General features: G+C 34.6%; 3 protein-coding genes across 3 annotated transcripts in view; 2 read left to right on the top strand and 1 right to left on the bottom strand.

Annotated features, from left to right (window-relative positions):
• The first annotated feature begins 977 nt into the window (after positions 1-977).
• Positions 978-2,045, top strand: LOC112515938 (V-type proton ATPase subunit E1-like). The gene is made up of 4 exons (XM_025122919.1): positions 978-1,079; positions 1,231-1,331; positions 1,612-1,768; positions 1,845-2,045. Exons 1-4 carry the CDS (start codon positions 978-980, stop codon positions 2,043-2,045), a joined length of 561 nt encoding a protein of 186 aa, XP_024978687.1.
• Positions 2,046-2,853: 808 nt separating this feature from the next.
• Positions 2,854-8,048, bottom strand: LOC112515293 (PI-PLC X domain-containing protein At5g67130-like). Its single transcript, XM_025122015.1, has 8 exons — positions 7,856-8,048; positions 7,635-7,760; positions 7,405-7,542; positions 5,206-5,304; positions 4,814-5,117; positions 3,754-3,977; positions 3,458-3,544; positions 2,854-3,267 (listed from the first exon to the last, which is right to left on the bottom strand). Exons 1-8 carry the CDS (start codon positions 7,931-7,933, stop codon positions 3,100-3,102), a joined length of 1,224 nt encoding a protein of 407 aa, XP_024977783.1. The 5' UTR covers positions 7,934-8,048; the 3' UTR covers positions 2,854-3,099.
• Positions 8,049-18,066: 10,018 nt separating this feature from the next.
• LOC112515295 overlaps positions 18,067-19,245 on the top strand; it is a 2,004-nt gene continuing 825 nt past the window's right edge. Inside the window, exons 1-2 of the mRNA XM_025122017.1 lie at positions 18,067-18,677; positions 18,883-19,068. Coding sequence (XP_024977785.1) covers positions 18,219-18,677; positions 18,883-19,068 — 645 coding nt within the window. The 5' untranslated portion in view covers positions 18,067-18,218. The remainder of the gene's footprint in view (positions 18,678-18,882; positions 19,069-19,245) is intronic.

Here is a 19,245-nt window from a genome sequence, read left to right as displayed (position 1 = left end):
TATATTTAAAATGAGATGTTTATCCTGTATTTGTTTGTGTTTATCTGCAGTTAGTTACACGAATTCAGATATGGAGCTTTAATAAGTTGTACTTATGTACAATTTACTTGTAATCTTGAGTTTTAAGTAATATGCATTAATAAACAGTACTTTACGCATAAAAAGTGGTTTTTAAGAGTTTTTGCTAAATGATTTATAATATAGAATATATTTTTTATATATAATTTAATTAAGTTAAATAATAAAATAATTTATTTTTGGTTTAATATTATAAATTTTATAAAGATAATAATTAAGTATTCTATTAAAATTGAATGATTATACTAATTATATTTTAGATTTTTTATATTTAAAATGACATGTTTATCCTTTATTTGATTGTGTTTATCTGCAGTTAGTTACACGTATTCAGACATGAGAAGGGTTTAAGAGTTTTTAAGAGTTTTAGTCAAATGCTTTATAATATAGTATAGATTATAGATAAAGAATTAATCATGTCCGAATTAGGTACGGGTAATGTCATCCCCAACACCAACCCCGCTTCAGGTATGAAAATAAATCCCCGTCCTTGCCCTGTTATCCGTCAAAATCGGGGAATCCCCGCCTCGTTAGGGCCGGGTACCTACGGGTACCGGCTCCAATGAGTAAAATTTCCATCTCTAGTTATCAGTCATACGAAAACTAAATAAACCCGGTATATCATATTCGAAAGCGACGAATTATGAATTATCCGCCCGAAATAATGGTTTTTTGGGAGCGATTTGGCTCTTAATCCATTCAAACATAAAGTCCAAATCTTGTTCCGATTAATTCGCCCAAAACTTTGCTAAACAGAAACAACTTTTCTCCAAATTCACTTGTCATCTAACACAGTTTTTCCATCATCTCGATCTGAATTCGATTCAGATTTATTCATACAAACAGTTTTAATTCGCGGATTTGTTTTCGTTTCTCGATTTGTTTCCGGAAAAGCAAAGATGAACGATGCAGATGTATCGAAACAGATACAACAGATGGTTGCATTCATTCGGCAAGAAGCCGAAGAGAAAGCTAACGAGATCTCCGTCTCTGCTGAAGAGGTCCTCGTTTTTCTTCCCTCCGATCATCTTGGTTTCTATCTTTTTTTTTCCGTACCCAAAAATCCGTTCAGAATTCTTTGAACGGATTCGAATTTGGATCGTTAAGTTATCCCAAACGGATGTTAAACGATGCTTGTTTTGTTATTTACAGGAATTCAACATTCACAAAATGCAAATGGTCGACACCGATAAGAAGAAAATAAAACAGGAATACGAGCGCAAGACCAAGCAAGTCGAGGTTAAAAAGAAAATGTGAGTTTTCTTGCACATTACGTTACGTCGGATCACATCTAAATGCCGTGAGAATAAACGAAAATTTGATTTGTGGGAAGCGTCGGAATCCCACGTCAGCTAAATCTGGACCATTTTGTTCTTAATATACGTTGGAACCTCTTTTCTCTCCTAAAAGACGTTTTTGGAAAGTATTCTAAAAGGATTGTTAGAGAATGAGACGGTATTTTTCTCCGGTTTCTATATTCGATTTTTCGTACAAATCTTGAAATTTTGATCAAAGTTGCATATCTTTGTACAGTGAATACTCGATGCAACTGAATGCATCGCGTATCAAAGTTCTTCAAGCACAAGACGACGTGGTAGTCGCCATGAAAGAATCGGCTCGAAAGGAGCTTCTTAATGTTTCTAGTAACCGAAGAACTTATAAAGATCTCGTCCACAGCTTGATTCTTCAGGTACACTTAGAAATGTTTTAGTCGACATCATATTGAATGTGTTCTGATAAACGATCGAACTCTTTAAAACTTGCAGGGTCTCTTAAGGTTGCGGGAGCCTTCGGTGGTGTTGCGGTGCCGAGAGATTGACGTTACGCTTGTCGAGGGTGTTCTCGAGGAGGCAAAAAAAGCATACGTTGCAAAAACAAAATTATCGTCTCCGAAAATCGATATCGATAGAAAAGAGTATCTCCCGGCTCCTCCGAACAACAATGACCCTCATCGTCCTTCATGGTAATGGCTACTCTTATTTTCCGCCTTAACCATATTTGATCGATCAAATGGGTTATTTTTCGAATTTGAATGATAAGATTCTAAAAGCTACGATTAAGAGGTCGTTTACCAAACATTAACTGAGTAACTAAGATTCACAGTTAACAAAACGACAGCTTGGTAAAAACCATCATCTCTTGTTAGTAAGTGGCAATAAATGTTTATTTACCTTGTAAAAACGATAAAGTGGCAAGTAAACAACGACTAACGTTGGTTCGGTAATGATCTGAAAGCTCGGGAGGGATCGTGTTAGCTTCACAAGATGGAAAGATTGTTTTCGAGAACACGCTTGATGCTCGATTGGATGTTATTTATCGAAATAAGCTTCCTACGGTATGTATTCTTTTCTCGTGTTGGGATTCAAAATGTTTGATCGACTGGTTTTCGCTTACTAATGTATACGTTTTTTCTTATACAGATTCGGAAGACCCTTTACAGATAATCGATGGCCATGATCGCATCTCCAGATACTCGACTTGAGACACGAATAATGTTGAACGGGTTGAGAAGAGATAATAAGAGTCCGACTCCTTGGTGTTCTTTTAAATTTATCGAATAAATTTGATCCTTTACACATATTTTTACACAAGTGATACGATGATCGAGATCTCAACGTTTTGTTCCTTCGTGATTCTATTAACTGTAGACTAATAATGTGGATTATGAGATCCCACATCAGTTGCAGATGGACTGAATACCTCCTCTACTAGACGTGTTTTCAAAGGTGAGCCTGTGTGTGAATTAGGCAGACATCTGGTACGATTACTCGTGTATGTTACAAATGAAATCAAAGTTGGAAACCAGACACGTTTAACATATCACGCATCTATGAATTTTAATTCTTTCCGGAATCTTGATGGTTGCGACTAGTTACGTCAAGTGTTCGTGTAGAACCGTTAGATATAACCGAACCATATATGCAACATGTAAGTGAAGATATACAAGTGAGTGCCCGTAGATTAGCCATGAAGATTATAAGTACACCGACGAGTGAAAAACGCTCTTGAGATACATGAGATTTATAGTGATAGCAAGATCCATGTGGACAAGAGCAGTGTACCGATAAACGATTGCAGTCGAACGACTTTGTGAATCGAGAAACCCGTGCTCGAAGCAGCGGAATCTCCCGTCGATGCTTGTGCCGGTGGTGGAGGCGAAAGCAATGGTACGTTACATGTTCCGTTCACCTGCACGAATGCCATTTATTCTCTTCATATGGTATCTATTGAATTACTTCCTCTCATCCAAAATAAATTTCCAAAGGACACAGTTTTAAAAATGTATAATTTTACGTTTTTTAATTAACAAAAGGAAATTTTACCATTAAATATATAGAAAAATGAATTTTCCGTTATTAATTTGTGAGAAAGAACATACCCCACAATAGGCAATGCTAAGACATCCACAAGCCAAACGACCATTTGCTTCATCGACGGCTTCAGCTGCTCCTCCACCATCACTTCTCTGTACCAAAAACATAGAATAATTCTGCAACTCAGATTTGACTTCAAAAGTCAAAATTATACTTTAAAAAGGTTTACTTGCTAACCAATCACTATTCATAATGAATTAACTAAAGAATATCATGGATGTTTATTATGAATATTCATTTATTTTTCGGTTTTTAAAATGTTTACGGTTTTCAAATGAACCAATTCCATATAGCTCTATACCTGGTAAAAATCAACGGCGATATAATTTGGCCAACGCTTGCCTGCAGCTTCTTGGCATGTATTCATCATGGAGATGAGTGAAGCCGAGTTATCAATACAGGCTCCCGTGACGTTGGGATTAGTCGAGAAGTAGTTCTGAAGAACCAGTGATCGGGATGTTGTGTTCATCGGAGAGGATTCAGACCGACTTGGGCAAGAACCGGCAATCTTCCCCTCGTTTCCATCTGGGGTTTAAACCTCGAGTGTTAAAGATTTAAAGAAATCTAGTTTCTCCACCATTGGTATATATTATTTAGCATATAGACACAAATGTTGTTGTTTGGTACACATGACAAGATGGGACATGACATAATAAAAACCTGTTGTTCAACGCTTGGTGCGACCTAGGCAGTTAATGCGGTCCATTACGAACATAGCAGTCGGGATCTTGATTTGAAATGGCGGTTATCGCGGTGATATAGCGATAAAAAAATTATTTTCATAAAATAAATACGATTATATATAAAATTTAAAATATTGTATGTCTAATACATATAAAGTCAAACAATTCAGACCACACAAGCAACATAGTAATAGGAGTTGTGCTGTCAAAGATGAGAAGAAAACTCGAGCAGAAAACCATTGAGAAGAAAACTCAAGCTGTTGAAGCTTTTTGCACTTGGAATCGATGAGCAGAGCTTTGGACTCGGAATCGGTACCAAAGTTTGACCTAATTCTTTCTATTGTTGATTTAATCAATTTCCTTTTTGTTTGCAGGCCTAAGTTTGACTCTAAATAGTCCAAATAAATTACACAACAAAAACCCAAATAGAATTTAAATTAAAAAAGGAGTCTTAAAGAGCACAACAAGAAAATTCGGTAATAGCCACTGCTATTTGGTATCAAAATTGCGGTCAGTAGCGGTAATAGGGGCCGCTATTTGCGGTACCGTTATAATACACCGCTTTCATGCACCGCTATTTTGGCTAGGAGGGAGGTTCAATCATATATCAAGGAGAAAGGATTGAGTTTGTATGCTTGAGAGAACATCATAGTAATAAAGATTTATGTTAAAACTTACATTGATTTTCGACGACATATGTCCACTCATAAGCGATCCCCTCGGAGGCCTCTTTTGAGGATTTGGAAGTGAAAACGATCAACCGTTGATTCTGCTTAACCATATCTGTGATTGTGGGCCAATCTCCACCATTTCTAGGCATCCGACTCGCGGGAAACATGAATTTACTGAGACCGGATGCATCAAATACCTTTGTTAATCCATTTGGGGATGTCACATAATCCTCGATGAAAATGGTGATGATTTCCGATGGATTTGCTTGTAAAAACTTTTGAATCTCTCGTAGCACGTTAATAGCCGGTTGCTGTGAGTTCAAAACACAAAAGATGAAAATTTATGCGTCATACAACTCAAATTTCTCGCGACTTTTGTTCCAATTCGTGTAAACTTACGTATGCTGTGATATTGTAGCATTTACCGCCGAAGGAGTGACATAACCATATACCATTGTTGAAATCATACATATCCAACATTAGCCCTCGAACCCCATTCTACATTAACAAAGAAATAAAAATATAACTGTTCGAATATGTGGAATCATATCAGATTGTTGTTCAAAATAATTGTTAAGGAGAGAAGATTTCAACATATATTAACGATAAATGGTTCAAGTCTAGTTGATATGAAAATCCAACACCAACAAACGTCACTTGGATTTAATCTTAGCCATTGGATTCACAAAAAGAAAATCGGGTTTATAGGACACCAAAACGTGAGTGTCCTAGTAGACTACTTTATAGAACCAAACACTTGTATGTCTTATCTAAAAGTGTTGTAATATGTTAAAAAGATTTTGAGAACATTTTTGTAACAAAATGTCATATTAGCCATTTTGCAGGACAACATTTGAAAAAGTGTGTTATAAAACAAAGGTCCTTAAGTGTAGAATACTCTTTAAAAGTGTCTTATAAAAAGCCTAATATGACGGTTTTAAAAGTATCTTTGGAAAAAAAAAATTAAGACGTCCAATAACATCTAATAAACTTATTACAACACTTTTGAATACAGCACGTAAAAGTTTGGTCTTATATATTTAGTTCTTATAAAGTGATTTATTAGAACACTTATACATTTTTTATTTCCTACGAACTTAATTTTATTGCAATGATTAACACATATATATATATATATATATATATATATATATATATATATAACAAATGAAATAAAGGGGAATAATTTTGGCCATTGGATTAGCATAAAAACAAACCTTTTTTTTATAAAATTAATCATTTCCCAGGAAGGGAATATAACAGAGATTAGATGCTTATACAATAAGCTAACATTCAATAAATACATCAATTGTTTAATCAATTCTCAGTACCTAATCAATTAAAAATAGATAATACAGCATCATGGAAATTTTCAGTAGCAGACTATCAACAGCCCTCTTTGGGGAATGTTAAACAAATATTTTTTATAAATTATATATATATATATATATATGGTTGGGTTCCAGTGAAAAAAAAGTTAAAGTGAGAAGTGTAAAAATGGATCTACACCTTCGGATGCACATTAGGATGAGATGCATCGGACCAATCCCTATATCAAGCCCAATTCATGGGTGAGTTTAAGATTAAAATGATCAAGAATCCAGATCTTTTCTTATGCTTCTTACTTTTACTCTCTTTTTCACATTGTCGTTCACACACACATATATATACATGTGTGAATTTCATATCCATATTTTTACATTTATAATGCATTTGATTCGGTCTTAGAAGTTGCTAAACAAACCTTGACTTGGATCAAAACAACGTATAAAAAAGATTTTTGATTTTGACACGGTTGAGAGATGGATTTACAAGAGGGTTCGTTTAGACTCATTCTTTATTAAGTTTCTTCTAATAAACATTCATGTCTATACTAAGGTTGCGTTTAGTATATGAACAACACTGGACAGGACATGATGGGATTGGACAGGATCACATGATAGGATCAGTCGAGGGTGAGGTAGGTTGGTTAAAGAATTCAAGAAAGTTTAAGGGTTTTAATTTGACATAGATATTTTAGTAATTTACCAATTCTTTTTTCATTTCTGATTATTGTTCCACCTATTTTAATTAAACAAAAACAATACATTTTTTATCCCACTTGACGTCCCCTTTTGAATGGGACCACAAGTTTTTATATCATCCTATCACACGAAATAAACCCCCTCCTAACAAAATCAATTTCAAATGTGTCAGATTAAACTTCATCTTCTACATTTTTAGGGGATGTTTGGGATTGTTTATTTGAAACAACTTATGTTTTTCTATAAAAACACTTATCATTTTATTATAAGTCTGAAGAATTTAACTTCTTCAAAAACACCTTATTACCGATTTGGCACCAGTATAAGTTGTTTATCCGAACTGCTTCTTATCGGTGTCATCCCGGAATAAGTCAATGAGTTATTTTTATATGTCAAAAATGTTGTATAAACTGTTTACAAAGAAAATTAAACAGAAAAACCATCACATCTACTGTCTAAATATAGAAATTATCACAAAAATCATGGTAACTAGTTTTGACAATAGATTGATTTGGGATAATTCTATCATGAACTTTGAGATATTAAGAGAAATTCGAAATATGTTTTTACTTACCTTCAACTGAGAAGTAATATCATCTTCCTGATTGGCCGGGCCCAGAACCGGTCCCCCGGTCGGTGATTTTGTACCCGAAACCGCAAATGAATTATGAGTTGTCAGCCATGTGTATCGATTAAAAGGTAAACCATTAACCTGTAATCCAAATTCACAAAATCACACATCGAATCCTTGCAATTTCAATTCATACAGTTCTTCCCAAATTGATTAAAAAGTAACTGACAGACCTTAGAAGTAGGACTGAAGGGTTGAATACGAGTGCATCTGGGGCGAGTATTCCCACTCGCCGGACACGTCCCACAACGCAACCCGGAATCACATTTGTTGTTGGCGGTAGAACACGTTTCTCCGATCTGTTTTTACAGAGACGTAACGTAACGATTGATGGTTTGGAAGTGAGGGGAAAATGGGAGAAAAACGAGGAGATCAAAGGGATTAACAGACAGACCTTGAGAGATGATGATGATTGAAGAAGATACAGAAGTATTGAAGTGATTACGAGAAGATGATCATGGAATCGCCGCATATCTCCTTCTTGTTAGGGATGATTCGTAACAACTACACACAGATTACTGTGAGAGATAAGTTTGAAGTCTGGAGAAGTTGGGGAGCGGGGGACTAAAAAAGTGGTTGTTTAAAGTTCATTTTCAAGCGTAGCGTATGGTTGAAGAATTTATAATCTCATAAATTCATAATTAAATTTAGTTTTTTTAACTACTCCATGGGGTAAATTTGCATTAAAAAATAACGTACTTTTAACTTAATTTTTATTTTGGATAACTTATTTTTAAAACTTTTATTTTGGTATCTAAAATGTAAAGTTTTAAACATTTAAATACACGGATAAATGGTTGAAACCTAACTTGTTATCATGTTGATGTGACAAATGATGTGGTATCAAACTCAGTATTATTTGCTATTCAACCCAATTTTATCCCATTACTCGCCACATCAGTATGGTAACCGGTTTATGTTTCAACCGATTACCCGAGTACTTAAATATTTAAAATTTTATATTTTAGGTATTAAAATGAAAATTTTGAAACTACGTTAACCAAAGTATGAATCAAATTAAAGTACGTTACTTTTTCATGTAATTTTCCCTACCCAAGGTAGTGTATGCGTACCGATTAATTCTTTGGAAGATCACGAATCGTCAGGAGTTATCACAGGTGAACTGTCAGAAAATCCAAAATCTGAATAAAAGTTGTTGATACAAACGGTATAAAACTCAGTTGTAATAATCAAGTTTGCAATGTATCCAAACGCACATGTGGCTGATATATTTATGCAGGAGCGGATCTATGGGGTTCCGTAGACTTGTTCAACCGATTTTTATAAATAGATTTTTTTAGATACGAAAGGTGCACATATTAAAGTTTGAGGGGTGATCTGGGATATTATAAAATACAAAAGATATCAAGTAAAAAATCGAAAAAATCTCTCAAAATTAACCAAAAAACTTATAAAAATTCTTTGAAACACGGTGGAATTTGGCACACGCTGAGATTACACCTAAGACGTAGTCTTACGACTTGCTCAAAGATGGATTCCATTTTGAAAAATGTGGCGTATTCTCAAATCAACACGATTGAATTTTGCCATGTCAAAACCGTGTTGATTTTTCTACAAGATTAAATCACGATTTTAAATGCTTTTGCTCTACCTTAAAAATGCATTTGTTCACTAAAAATCTTGAATTTTTCGTAGTATTTATACATACATAATTATTTTGATTATATATCATTTTTTTAATTTTTAATAAATGTAAACTTTTTTTTGTTTCACTTGCTCTTGCGATGCGTACGTGATACAGAGAAATCTTTGCYGCAGCACGAAGCCGTAGTTCATCCAAAGGCTACAATGCCATACGTGACAGACAGAATTCAGGAAAGTTTGAAAGGTAATAAGGTAGTTATGAAGTCAATAGATGCACGGGTTCCGTCCCCTCTGTCCAGAGAGCTATAAATTATCAATAGTTGTTCAAATAGATGATATATTTCCACCAATATATTATCCCGTTTATTAAAAAAGATTATCTGTTTCCAACATATTTTCAGCAAATTATTAGATAAAAACATTAGTATGCATTAAATGGAAAAAATAATTGAAAGAAGTACACTGTTTCAATAATTTGTAGACAATGAATGCCATCAAATGATGAATAAAAACCAGACTTGTACGGTGATAACTCTCGTTTTTTAGAGTTATTTCTTATTTATTGTAGAAGTGAAGCGACAGACTCTTGTTCTATTTTAATGAAAGTTTCATTTAAGTTTTATTTATCGTCTTTAATTATGTTTTCTATGTCTATTATGAGATAATTACTTCTCTGGGTGTAAGTGGGAGTTAACTTAGGATTTATAAGCAACATTTGGGTGTTTTCTTTCTTTACCATTTCGTAAACTTGATCACCTGAGTCGGGGCTAATATTAAATGTTTATCCAGAGATGAACGGATTTGAAATACGGCTTCAATGGTGCACAAAGATTTGAAAATAAGTCTATTCTTTTAAGGCTTTTCACCAACAAATATCCAACTTTTAATCACAAACCTAAACATGTTCAAGAAGTTCATGGAATTCTCTGATTCTCAATGGTTTCAATCCATGTGGAAACGATCATAGTGTCGGCATGCATTTACACCGCCACTGTGGGGACTTTGTTCCCGTTATGTGAACACAAATGATTCCAAGCTACCACATCTATTATAACTTGACCTATTAACAGCATCATTTTGAATATTTACAATAAAACGGTCAAAGATAAAAATGTGAAGGGATTATTTTCATTTGATGAAATATTGTCCCAAAAATGACCTTATATCACATGACAATATTCAACGTGTCAATCACATAATAATTAAATGTGAAAACAAAGAATCTTTTGGTCAGGTACATAACAAAATAGAAAGACTATATTAGAAATCCTTGTCAATTTCGAAAGTCTTGAATTATATGCAACTCATGTGTCCACATATTTGCTATTAAAATAGCCAATTGTGAATAAATCATCACCATTCAAACCATTATTCTGAAAGAGTTATAAGTACCACAAATTTATATTGTTATTAGTCTACATAGAATTATAATATCAATTCAGATAAAAACTGAAGTTTTCAGATATTTCAACACCGTAATGTACTTCTTAAAGCCTAAACCTTTATGCAGTTTAGAGTAAATGAAATCATGGAAGACCTATACCTTAAAACGTGTACGCATGAAATTTTTTAGCCGTATGTTAATAAAAAAAAATAGCTAAATTAAAGGCGGACCCATAAAAGTTTGTTTGACTATTGAAAGAAATATATAGAAAAATTAAGTAAAATATAGTTCTTAATTCTTTTTTCTTTCATTTAATGCCTATCTATTAGGGATGGGAATGAACCCCGACCCGTCGGGTAACCCGGTCCACCTGCCCCGGTCGGGGACGGGGATTCCCCGAAAAATCTGGTCCCGGGGACGGGGACAGGGATCCCCGCTTGGCTCAAGCCGAGGATGGGGCCGGGGACGGGTACAACACTCCCCGCCCCGCCCCGTTTTATATATATGTATTGTGGGCTTTGGGCTTTGGCCTGTTAATTGTATTAGTCAATAGTCATTAGAGAATGCATCCATCTCCAGCCCAGCCCCAACGTCTTCTCTTCATCGTCTCCTTCCAAGAAGTTCCAGCCCAGCCCTAGCGTCTTCTCTTCATCGTCTCCCARAATCCCTATTAACGTCTGATGATACGACGACTCCCTCCTCACCCTTAATAAGATACGACTCCATCTCCCTACCCTAATCGGCGACGGCGACAGCTACGGCGACGGCGACGGTCTCAGGCTCTCCCTCTCCGACTCTCCAGGCCTGTCCCCTGGCCTGTTAAATATGCTATTTTGGGGGCCAAATTTCACACTGGACGCTTCGATCTTCTTGGCATTTTGGTTCTTCGCCCCTTCCTCTAGACCTTCTCCATGAACCTGAATCCAAATTCATCATTTAGCCCTTTGTTAACAAGAAAGATTATCAACCAACATCACCTTGTTCACTTTTGTTGTTCGGTGGACGGGCCTGCACTTCAGACATCAATGACGGTATTTCTTCTTCTAGACTCGAAGGTAAAGCACCCGTGATTGATTAGAGTATGAAGCAATCGTAGTTATTTTACCAAGCGAAGCATGTACACATTTCAGTTCGATTTTTAGATTTTCTATTTGATGCATGATGAGTGCATGAACTAATCTTTAAAATTTGAAACCTGTTGTACCTGCTGAATGGTTTTCTAGGTTTTGATGAATATCTGATTCGTAATACAGTAGTAAGTCATTAGTATATGGTTAACGAAAATGTATGGTTGTAACGCATTGTAAGTGTTTGATAAAATGTCTAACATAACTTTGATTGGGGATGTTTAGATAGTTTCAAAAAAAAAAAAAGTATAACCCAATGAAACATCTTTACTGCCAACTGCCAACTGCAACCTCTTGTTGCCTTGCTGCCAACCAGATTCATGTCTACTATCTTTCYGAGCCGATTGAATTCAACATGTGTATCTCACAATCGAGAAAGAGTCTTGTGTGTTTCTTTCCTTACCGCCTCTGCTTCCAAACCTCACGTGTGTGAATCTCCAATTCCTCTTAATAGTTTCATGTTAATTCCCCATTTGTATTCCCATTCAAACTATCTAACAGCTCCCTTCTAACATAGCCCAAAGGCCCTTTTTCAGTCTTCTTCTTTACTTCTCCCTTGATTATGCATGTTAATGCTCTACACAAGATTAGGCTGTTTATGCAAGGCTAAGTAAAATTATGCAGTCTCTATTACTTTCTGTTTATGCAAGGCTAAGTAAAATTATGCAGTCTCTATTACTTTATGTTTATGCAAGGCTAAGTAAATAGATGTTAGCAGACATGAAGATTAAATTGATGTATTCCAATTTATCATACAGATGGAGAATGGAGATTAAATAGTCTTCTTCTTTACTTCTCTTCTACTAAATAGGTTGTTTTGGTTTTTTTTTTTTTTTTAAAAATCCCCGTTTCCCCGTTGGAGACGGGGATGGGGATGTGATCATAATCCCCGGCGGGGACGGGGACGGGGACGGGGACGGGGACACATATGGGGGATCGGGGACGGGGACGGGTATTGGGGTCCCCGTCCCATCCCCGCCCCATTACCATCCCTACTATCTATTGTTTGGTTACTTGCTTTTGCACAAGAGAAAAACCCATGTTCGAACCGCTTGATGGCCTTTGGCTTCAAATTTTTTTAACACGGTTAAGTTAAGCTAACAAATAATAAACTTTACAAACCCGAGATATGAACTTCCAGCCTTCGGACAAAAGCAGCCACACTAACTATCCATGCTATCACGAACTTGTGCCATTATTTTAGTTTGAAAATAAAAGGCCATATAAGGGTAACCGACAAAATGATACAGTGGCAACCTTGAGAAACTTTTTTTTTTCATTAGGATAGAATCATAAAATGGTGGCACGTGCTACAGTTTGCTTTTTAACTAGGTCCTTCCATGAACGAAGTATGTAAAAAACTGGGATTAAACCCTCAAACCAGTTAACCCAAACCGCTTTGTGATTGATTAGGCGGATCCCTAAGGGGGTGTTTGGTTCGCAGAATGATTTCTGAATGAATGAAATTTGCCAAAGGAATTGGAATGAAATGTTTTCATATTTGACCAAGTGTTTGGTTGGCATGAATGAAATGTGATATGTCTAATGAATTGGAATTTTCATGTTTGGTTTGCAACAGAATTGAAATGAAATGATGAAAAAGGACAAAAATAACCCTTCCTTGATATTTTTTAAAATTAAAAAATCATATACAAAAATCAGAAATTTTGTTGTGGAAGCTTTTTTATTCTTCAACACACACACACATACACACACATATATATACAATCGTCTTGTGGATATATACAAAGTAGTACATGAAGCGATTGGTAGAAGCAGTAATCGAACGAGAAGATGAAAGCAGCAATTGTTCGAGAAGATGACAACGTTCTTTGATAGGAAGCGATTGGTAGAAACAGTAATCGATCGAGAAGATGAAAGCAACTAGGGTTATTAAAAGTCTAATGAGGGTATTTTTGTCATTTACACTATTTTTGGATGTAATGGATTTTAATTCCATCACTACTCCTAAGGAATTGTTAAATCCTCAAATGATGAAATCTTTGGAATCCAGTTCCATTTCATGGCTAGCCAAACGTTGGAATAGAACTTAGGCAACGAAATTTACCATTCCAATTCCAACAGATTTCGGCTAATTCCGACGAACCAAACGCCCCCTAAACTTCTTTCTCTAGTTTCATAAATCATTAAACCAAATTTATCGATCTAACAATTATTTTATATTTTAAACCAACAAATTGAATTATATATATGAATGGAATTGGCTACATGCATCCCTATGAATTATTAAATACATCCTTACTTATAATTTTTTGTCTTACACATCAATATCAAAACTTATTTCTGAAGAAAAAAAATATTACCCGAATCACAATCGGATCCAGTGCATGGTGGTAGGGGTCCTAGGCCCCCAACAAACCAGTTTAGTAAAACTTTCTATTGTGTGTCCAACAAGAACAAGGCAAGAGCCCCTAACTTGATATTTTGATTGTTAATTGGTCTATTTTGCAGCACACACTGATATTTTCGTTCGAAATATAAAATATAAAAATTATACACATCGATGAATTAGTAAAATGTCAATTGAGAATCGATCTGAATGAGTTATTTTTATTCGGTTAACTGAACCGTTTAAGCCGAAAAGAAAAACCCAAAACCGTTTTCATCCGGATGAATTATTTGGTTTTTTTTTTTTTTTGATTAACCTGGATATCCAACCCGCTATGCAAGCCGACTAATCCCAGGGCAACCACCTGTTTTGCAGACAGGAGTCACCGCATTTGAATCTCCGTTGCCACAAACGGATTTTTATTCCTCCTTGGATTTGAACCTGTGACCTCCTGGTACTTTGATCTATGGAGTCAAACTCAAACCAATCAGACACTACATTTGTGGTTGAATTATTTGGTTTTGATTTTTTTTATACCTTTAAATGTACTCTCAACTATAAAAGTTTTTGGATCCGCCACTAAACCGAATGATTATATGATAGATAAAACAAATATTTTGTCCCGACACGAATGTGGACGGATGGCTCCTAAATCAAAAGGGCGTGCATATTCAGACGTATAAACGTTATAATCATGGTCCATCTGACCAAATAAGTCCTATAAATCCCACTTAATTAATTATTTATATTTTGCTTTGTGGTACTTAATTTTTCTCTTTGGCATTTTCTGAACATTTCTTTAAATATTTGCAAATCCACCCCCTCTATGTTTTATGGTCATAATAACAATCAAAATTTTCTAAAATGTATGATCCTTGAAACCAATCAATACTAATAGACTGAAACCGACAGTATAGACACAAGAATCATCTATCGAGTCATACTGAAACTTGACGAATAAATTTGAACATACCAATTAACACAGCATTGTTGCCTAAAGAAGTTATGATAAAATACTGTGTTAGGTGAGTAGATCGTATACGATCACGACATGTCATTATGTCAATGGAATAGTGCAGTAGTTGAAGTTGGCTACTATTATTAAAATAGTTGGTGCCAGATGTTTTGGCTCGTCAAAGTTATCTGAGACTACAATTTTTGTAGTCCTTTTTATGATACGAAGGATCAAGTCATATTAGTCCCAACAAGAAACCCCACCTTGGGATCGTCTCTAACATCGGTTTGATTGCTATAATGATTTTTGTCTTAGGGGCCGTTTATCTAAACACTTGTTTGATAAGCGTTTACTGGTAAAATTCAACATTATTACTTATCTTATCTAACAAGACTTTAGTTCATCAAAACGACATTGTATGTAAAAATCTTCCCGGTAAGTACTAACAGATTAAGAGTCGTCAACTTCACTTACCAGGTAAAACTCTCGGTCCTTGTTTTTGCTCTTACCAGTAAGATTCTTGGTTCTTGTCATAGTCATCCAATAAGGCATTGTGACTTAATAAATGTTTAACCGAGTAAGCGTTTGGTAAACGGCCCCTTAGTCATGTGCTTTCGTATTTCTAATAATTCTTAGGATATGATGCATACAATGTGCTTGAAGATGTACATCATTCAATTTTTATGTGTGAATTTTAAATTTAAAAATCAATTAAAAAAAAGTAAATCAATGTATAATATAAAAATTGAACCATAAGGGTGATGCCTGATTAGTTTGAGCTTGGCTCCAAAGGTCAAAAGTACCAGGAGGTCATAGGTTCAAATCCAATGAGGAATACAAATTCTCTTGTGGCCACAGAGGTTCAAATGCGGTGACTCCGGACAATTTGCAAAGTAAATGGTCGTCCTGAGATTAATCGGCTCGTATAACGGATTGGATATTAAGGTATTAAAAAAATAATTGAACATTATATCATGTGTATTATATCACAAGTGGTTATTTTCAATGTTGAAAGTCAGAAGTATGTTAGCATCGCACCCAACTTAACAACTTGCTTGATAAAACATATTTAGTTGGTAGTGAATTTAACCAAGGAGAAATAAAAATGCTCTTGTGGTCATGGATGTTCAAGAGCTGTAATTTCGGGCTACCCATAAAGCAGGTGGTCATCATGAGATTAGTCGGCTCGCATAGCGGATTGAATATATAAGTTAATAAAAAAAAAGATTCATGCACATAACGAGTTGAACAAAATGATAAACTATGTAACATAGTATAAACTGCTTGATTCGGGTGAACCTGTGAACAAGATTGTCTTTTTATAACTTTAAACTTTTTCCATCAACATGTAAAACCACAAAATTAAATAGAACCAAGTAGACGTGTTCTCAATAACTAATATATTCTAACCCAATCATAAAATATTAATTTAAATTTCATCGTTTTTGGTTAAAAATTTACATCGACTAATAAATCATATTTATACATATAAAACTGGTGTGGACTAATTTTATCTGTTTTGATGATTTATATTCTCATAACTTAAAATGAGTTAGATCAGTATCTTAGCGAGTTAGAATTGACTATAATATTTTTGAATATTAATAATAATTCTAACCATTTTATCGATTTAAAAAAAATCTTATAAATTATGGGGTTGTTTGATAGTTACTGAATGCACCATTGTGCAAAATTATTAAGTGGTCCAAATGATTAAGAAACTCTCATGATATAATGCAAAATGAAATATAATTGTTACGTAATTGTTTACAATGAAGTTAAGGCGTTGAATGGTTAAGAGAGACCCATGACTCAGATGGTTTTAGAATCATTAAGAGACAGTTTTTTTTTGTCAAACAAAATTCACCTCTTAACGGTTCGAAAATTAACTTTTAATAAAACTTTTTAAAGATAAAAGAAAGGATATCTGATTTAACATAACCTTCTACATTTATATAATAACAATATCTAACTTTATGGTTAGGAAGAAAAATCTCGTGAATTGATATGACTCATCATCATAATATTTCATTTTATTTGTATTATTTTATTTTAAAATAAATATTCACAATAATATATATATATATATATATATATATAATATTTATAATTGTACCTTTAGGGGCGATTTATTAAACGTTACTTAGAAAGTACTTACAGAGTAATTTTTCTTACCGGATGAAAATAATGATAAAGATGAAGAGTTTTACTTGGTAAGTGAAGGTAACGACTCTTACCCGGATAAATGCTTACCGAATAATTGTTACATACGATACCGTTTTGATATATTACAATCTTACCCGGTAAAATAAATTATAGTATTGAACCTTATGGTAAGCACTTACCCAGTAAGCATTTAAGTAAATGCCCCTTAGTAATAGAATGAAGAGTAAATTAGGTTTTTAGTTTGTTAAAGATTGGTATTTTCATTCTTATGATTTATAATTTATTTTTAATTTTGTTTTTACGATTTATAATTAATTGTTGTTTCGGTTTATGTGGTTTACAATTCTTTATTGTTCTGATCTCCTATACTTTTAAAGGTATAAATTAGTCCAAAAACAAAAATAATAAATAAATTGTAAATCATAAAAACGAAAATTGAAATTATTAACAAACCATCAAAACAAAAATCTTAATTTGCTCCAAATTGAATAATAAGTTTTTTCATATCCTATTTATGTATAGAATTAAAAAGTAAAGGTAATGATAGATTTCCATTCTTAGATGAATCTTAGTTTAAAGGGTTGTTTGTTTACTTTTTAATAGTTCCATTAAGTGGTAACATCTAAATCGTTAAGAGATGAATCTTGTTTTGCAAAATAACAGTTTTCCTCTTAATGGTTTTAAAACCATCTGAATGATTTTGTATCATGGATCTCCTTTAACCATTAAGAGCCCTAATTTTATTATACATAATTACCAAACAATTATATTTCCTTTTACATTATATCATGAGAGTCTCTTAATCATTCAAACCACTTAATCATTCTACATCAAACCATTCAACAACTGTTAAATAATCTCTATGTTTCTTTCTATCTAAATTATTTCTTACCTAATTATTGGAAAATATAATTATATAAATTTATTTATGTGGCTGGATTCACTCCACCTTCATTTTTGTCGACATTAATAAACCCCCAAAATTCCAGCCTTCACCCGCAAGATTTCAGAGCTAACCCCCCCAATTTCTTTATCAATCTTCTTCTCCATTTCTAGAAAGAGAAACTGTGACTGTGTGAGAGAGAAAGCTTCAAACCCCATTGGTGGGTACACACATATATATACCTCTAAACTGCTTCTTAAATCTCAGATCGAAGTAGAACCACTAAAATGTCAATGCACGCCAAGACAGATTCGGAGGTGACCAGCCAGACAGCGTCGTCTCCGACGAGGTCACCACGGCGGCCGGTCTACTTTGTTCAGAGTCCGTCGCGTGATTCGCACGACGGCGAGAAGACCACCAACTCGTTTCACTCAACACCTGTGCTGAGTCCAAACGGGTCACCTGGCCGACACTCCCGGAACTCCTCTTCCACCAGGTTTTCCGGGTCGCTCCGACCCGGATCAAGGAAAGGAAGCAGCCATCATCATCATCAGCAGGTTCGGAAAGGCGAAAAGGGATTTGATGCAATTGAAGAAGAAGGACTCATCGACGATGATCATCGGAGAGGAATCCCTCGCCGGTGTTATTTTCTGGCGTTTGTTGTTGGGTTTTTTGTTCTCTTCACTTTCTTTGCTCTCGTTTTGTGGGCCGCTGCTAGACCTCAAAAACCGGTCATCACGATGAGGGTAAACAAAATTTCTAACCTTCTCCATTCTTTAATGAATCTAATTGCATAATTTCGTTGATTTGAGTAGTTGATCTCACATGGGTATGTGTTAACCAAACCGAATTGGGATCCTGTAATTTGATCATTAGATCTCATCTTCAAGATGCATCTGAGTTTCAGATTACTATCATTTGCTCACTGGCGATTATTTATGTTATTTGCAGAGCATTTCGTTTGATCAATTTGTAGTCAATGCTGGAGCAGATGCATCTGGAGTTGCTACAGAAATGGTGAACTTGAATGTCACAATCAAATTCAATTTCCGCAATCGGGGAACATTTTTCGGAGTTCATGTGTCATCAACACCTATAGATCTCGCATACACCGAGCTAACACTTGCCTCTGGATCTGTAAGTCAAAAACATTTCAATTTTCCACTCCAAATCTTCACAATTTACTCTCGATTTGACATGGGTATCACTTATTTGATCTAAACTCAAATGGGTATCACCAATTTGATCTTAAAACTCAAATGGGTATCACCAATTTGATCTAAAAACTCAAATGGGTATCACCAATTTGATCTT

This window comes from Cynara cardunculus, assembly GCF_001531365.2.
Source record: "Cynara cardunculus var. scolymus isolate 2C chromosome LG 7, CcrdV1, whole genome shotgun sequence".
In the NCBI taxonomy this organism is placed as follows: Eukaryota; Viridiplantae; Streptophyta; class Magnoliopsida; order Asterales; family Asteraceae; genus Cynara; species Cynara cardunculus.
The sequence above is the reverse complement of the archived record's forward strand: the minus strand, read 5'-3'. Positions and strand labels throughout refer to the sequence as shown.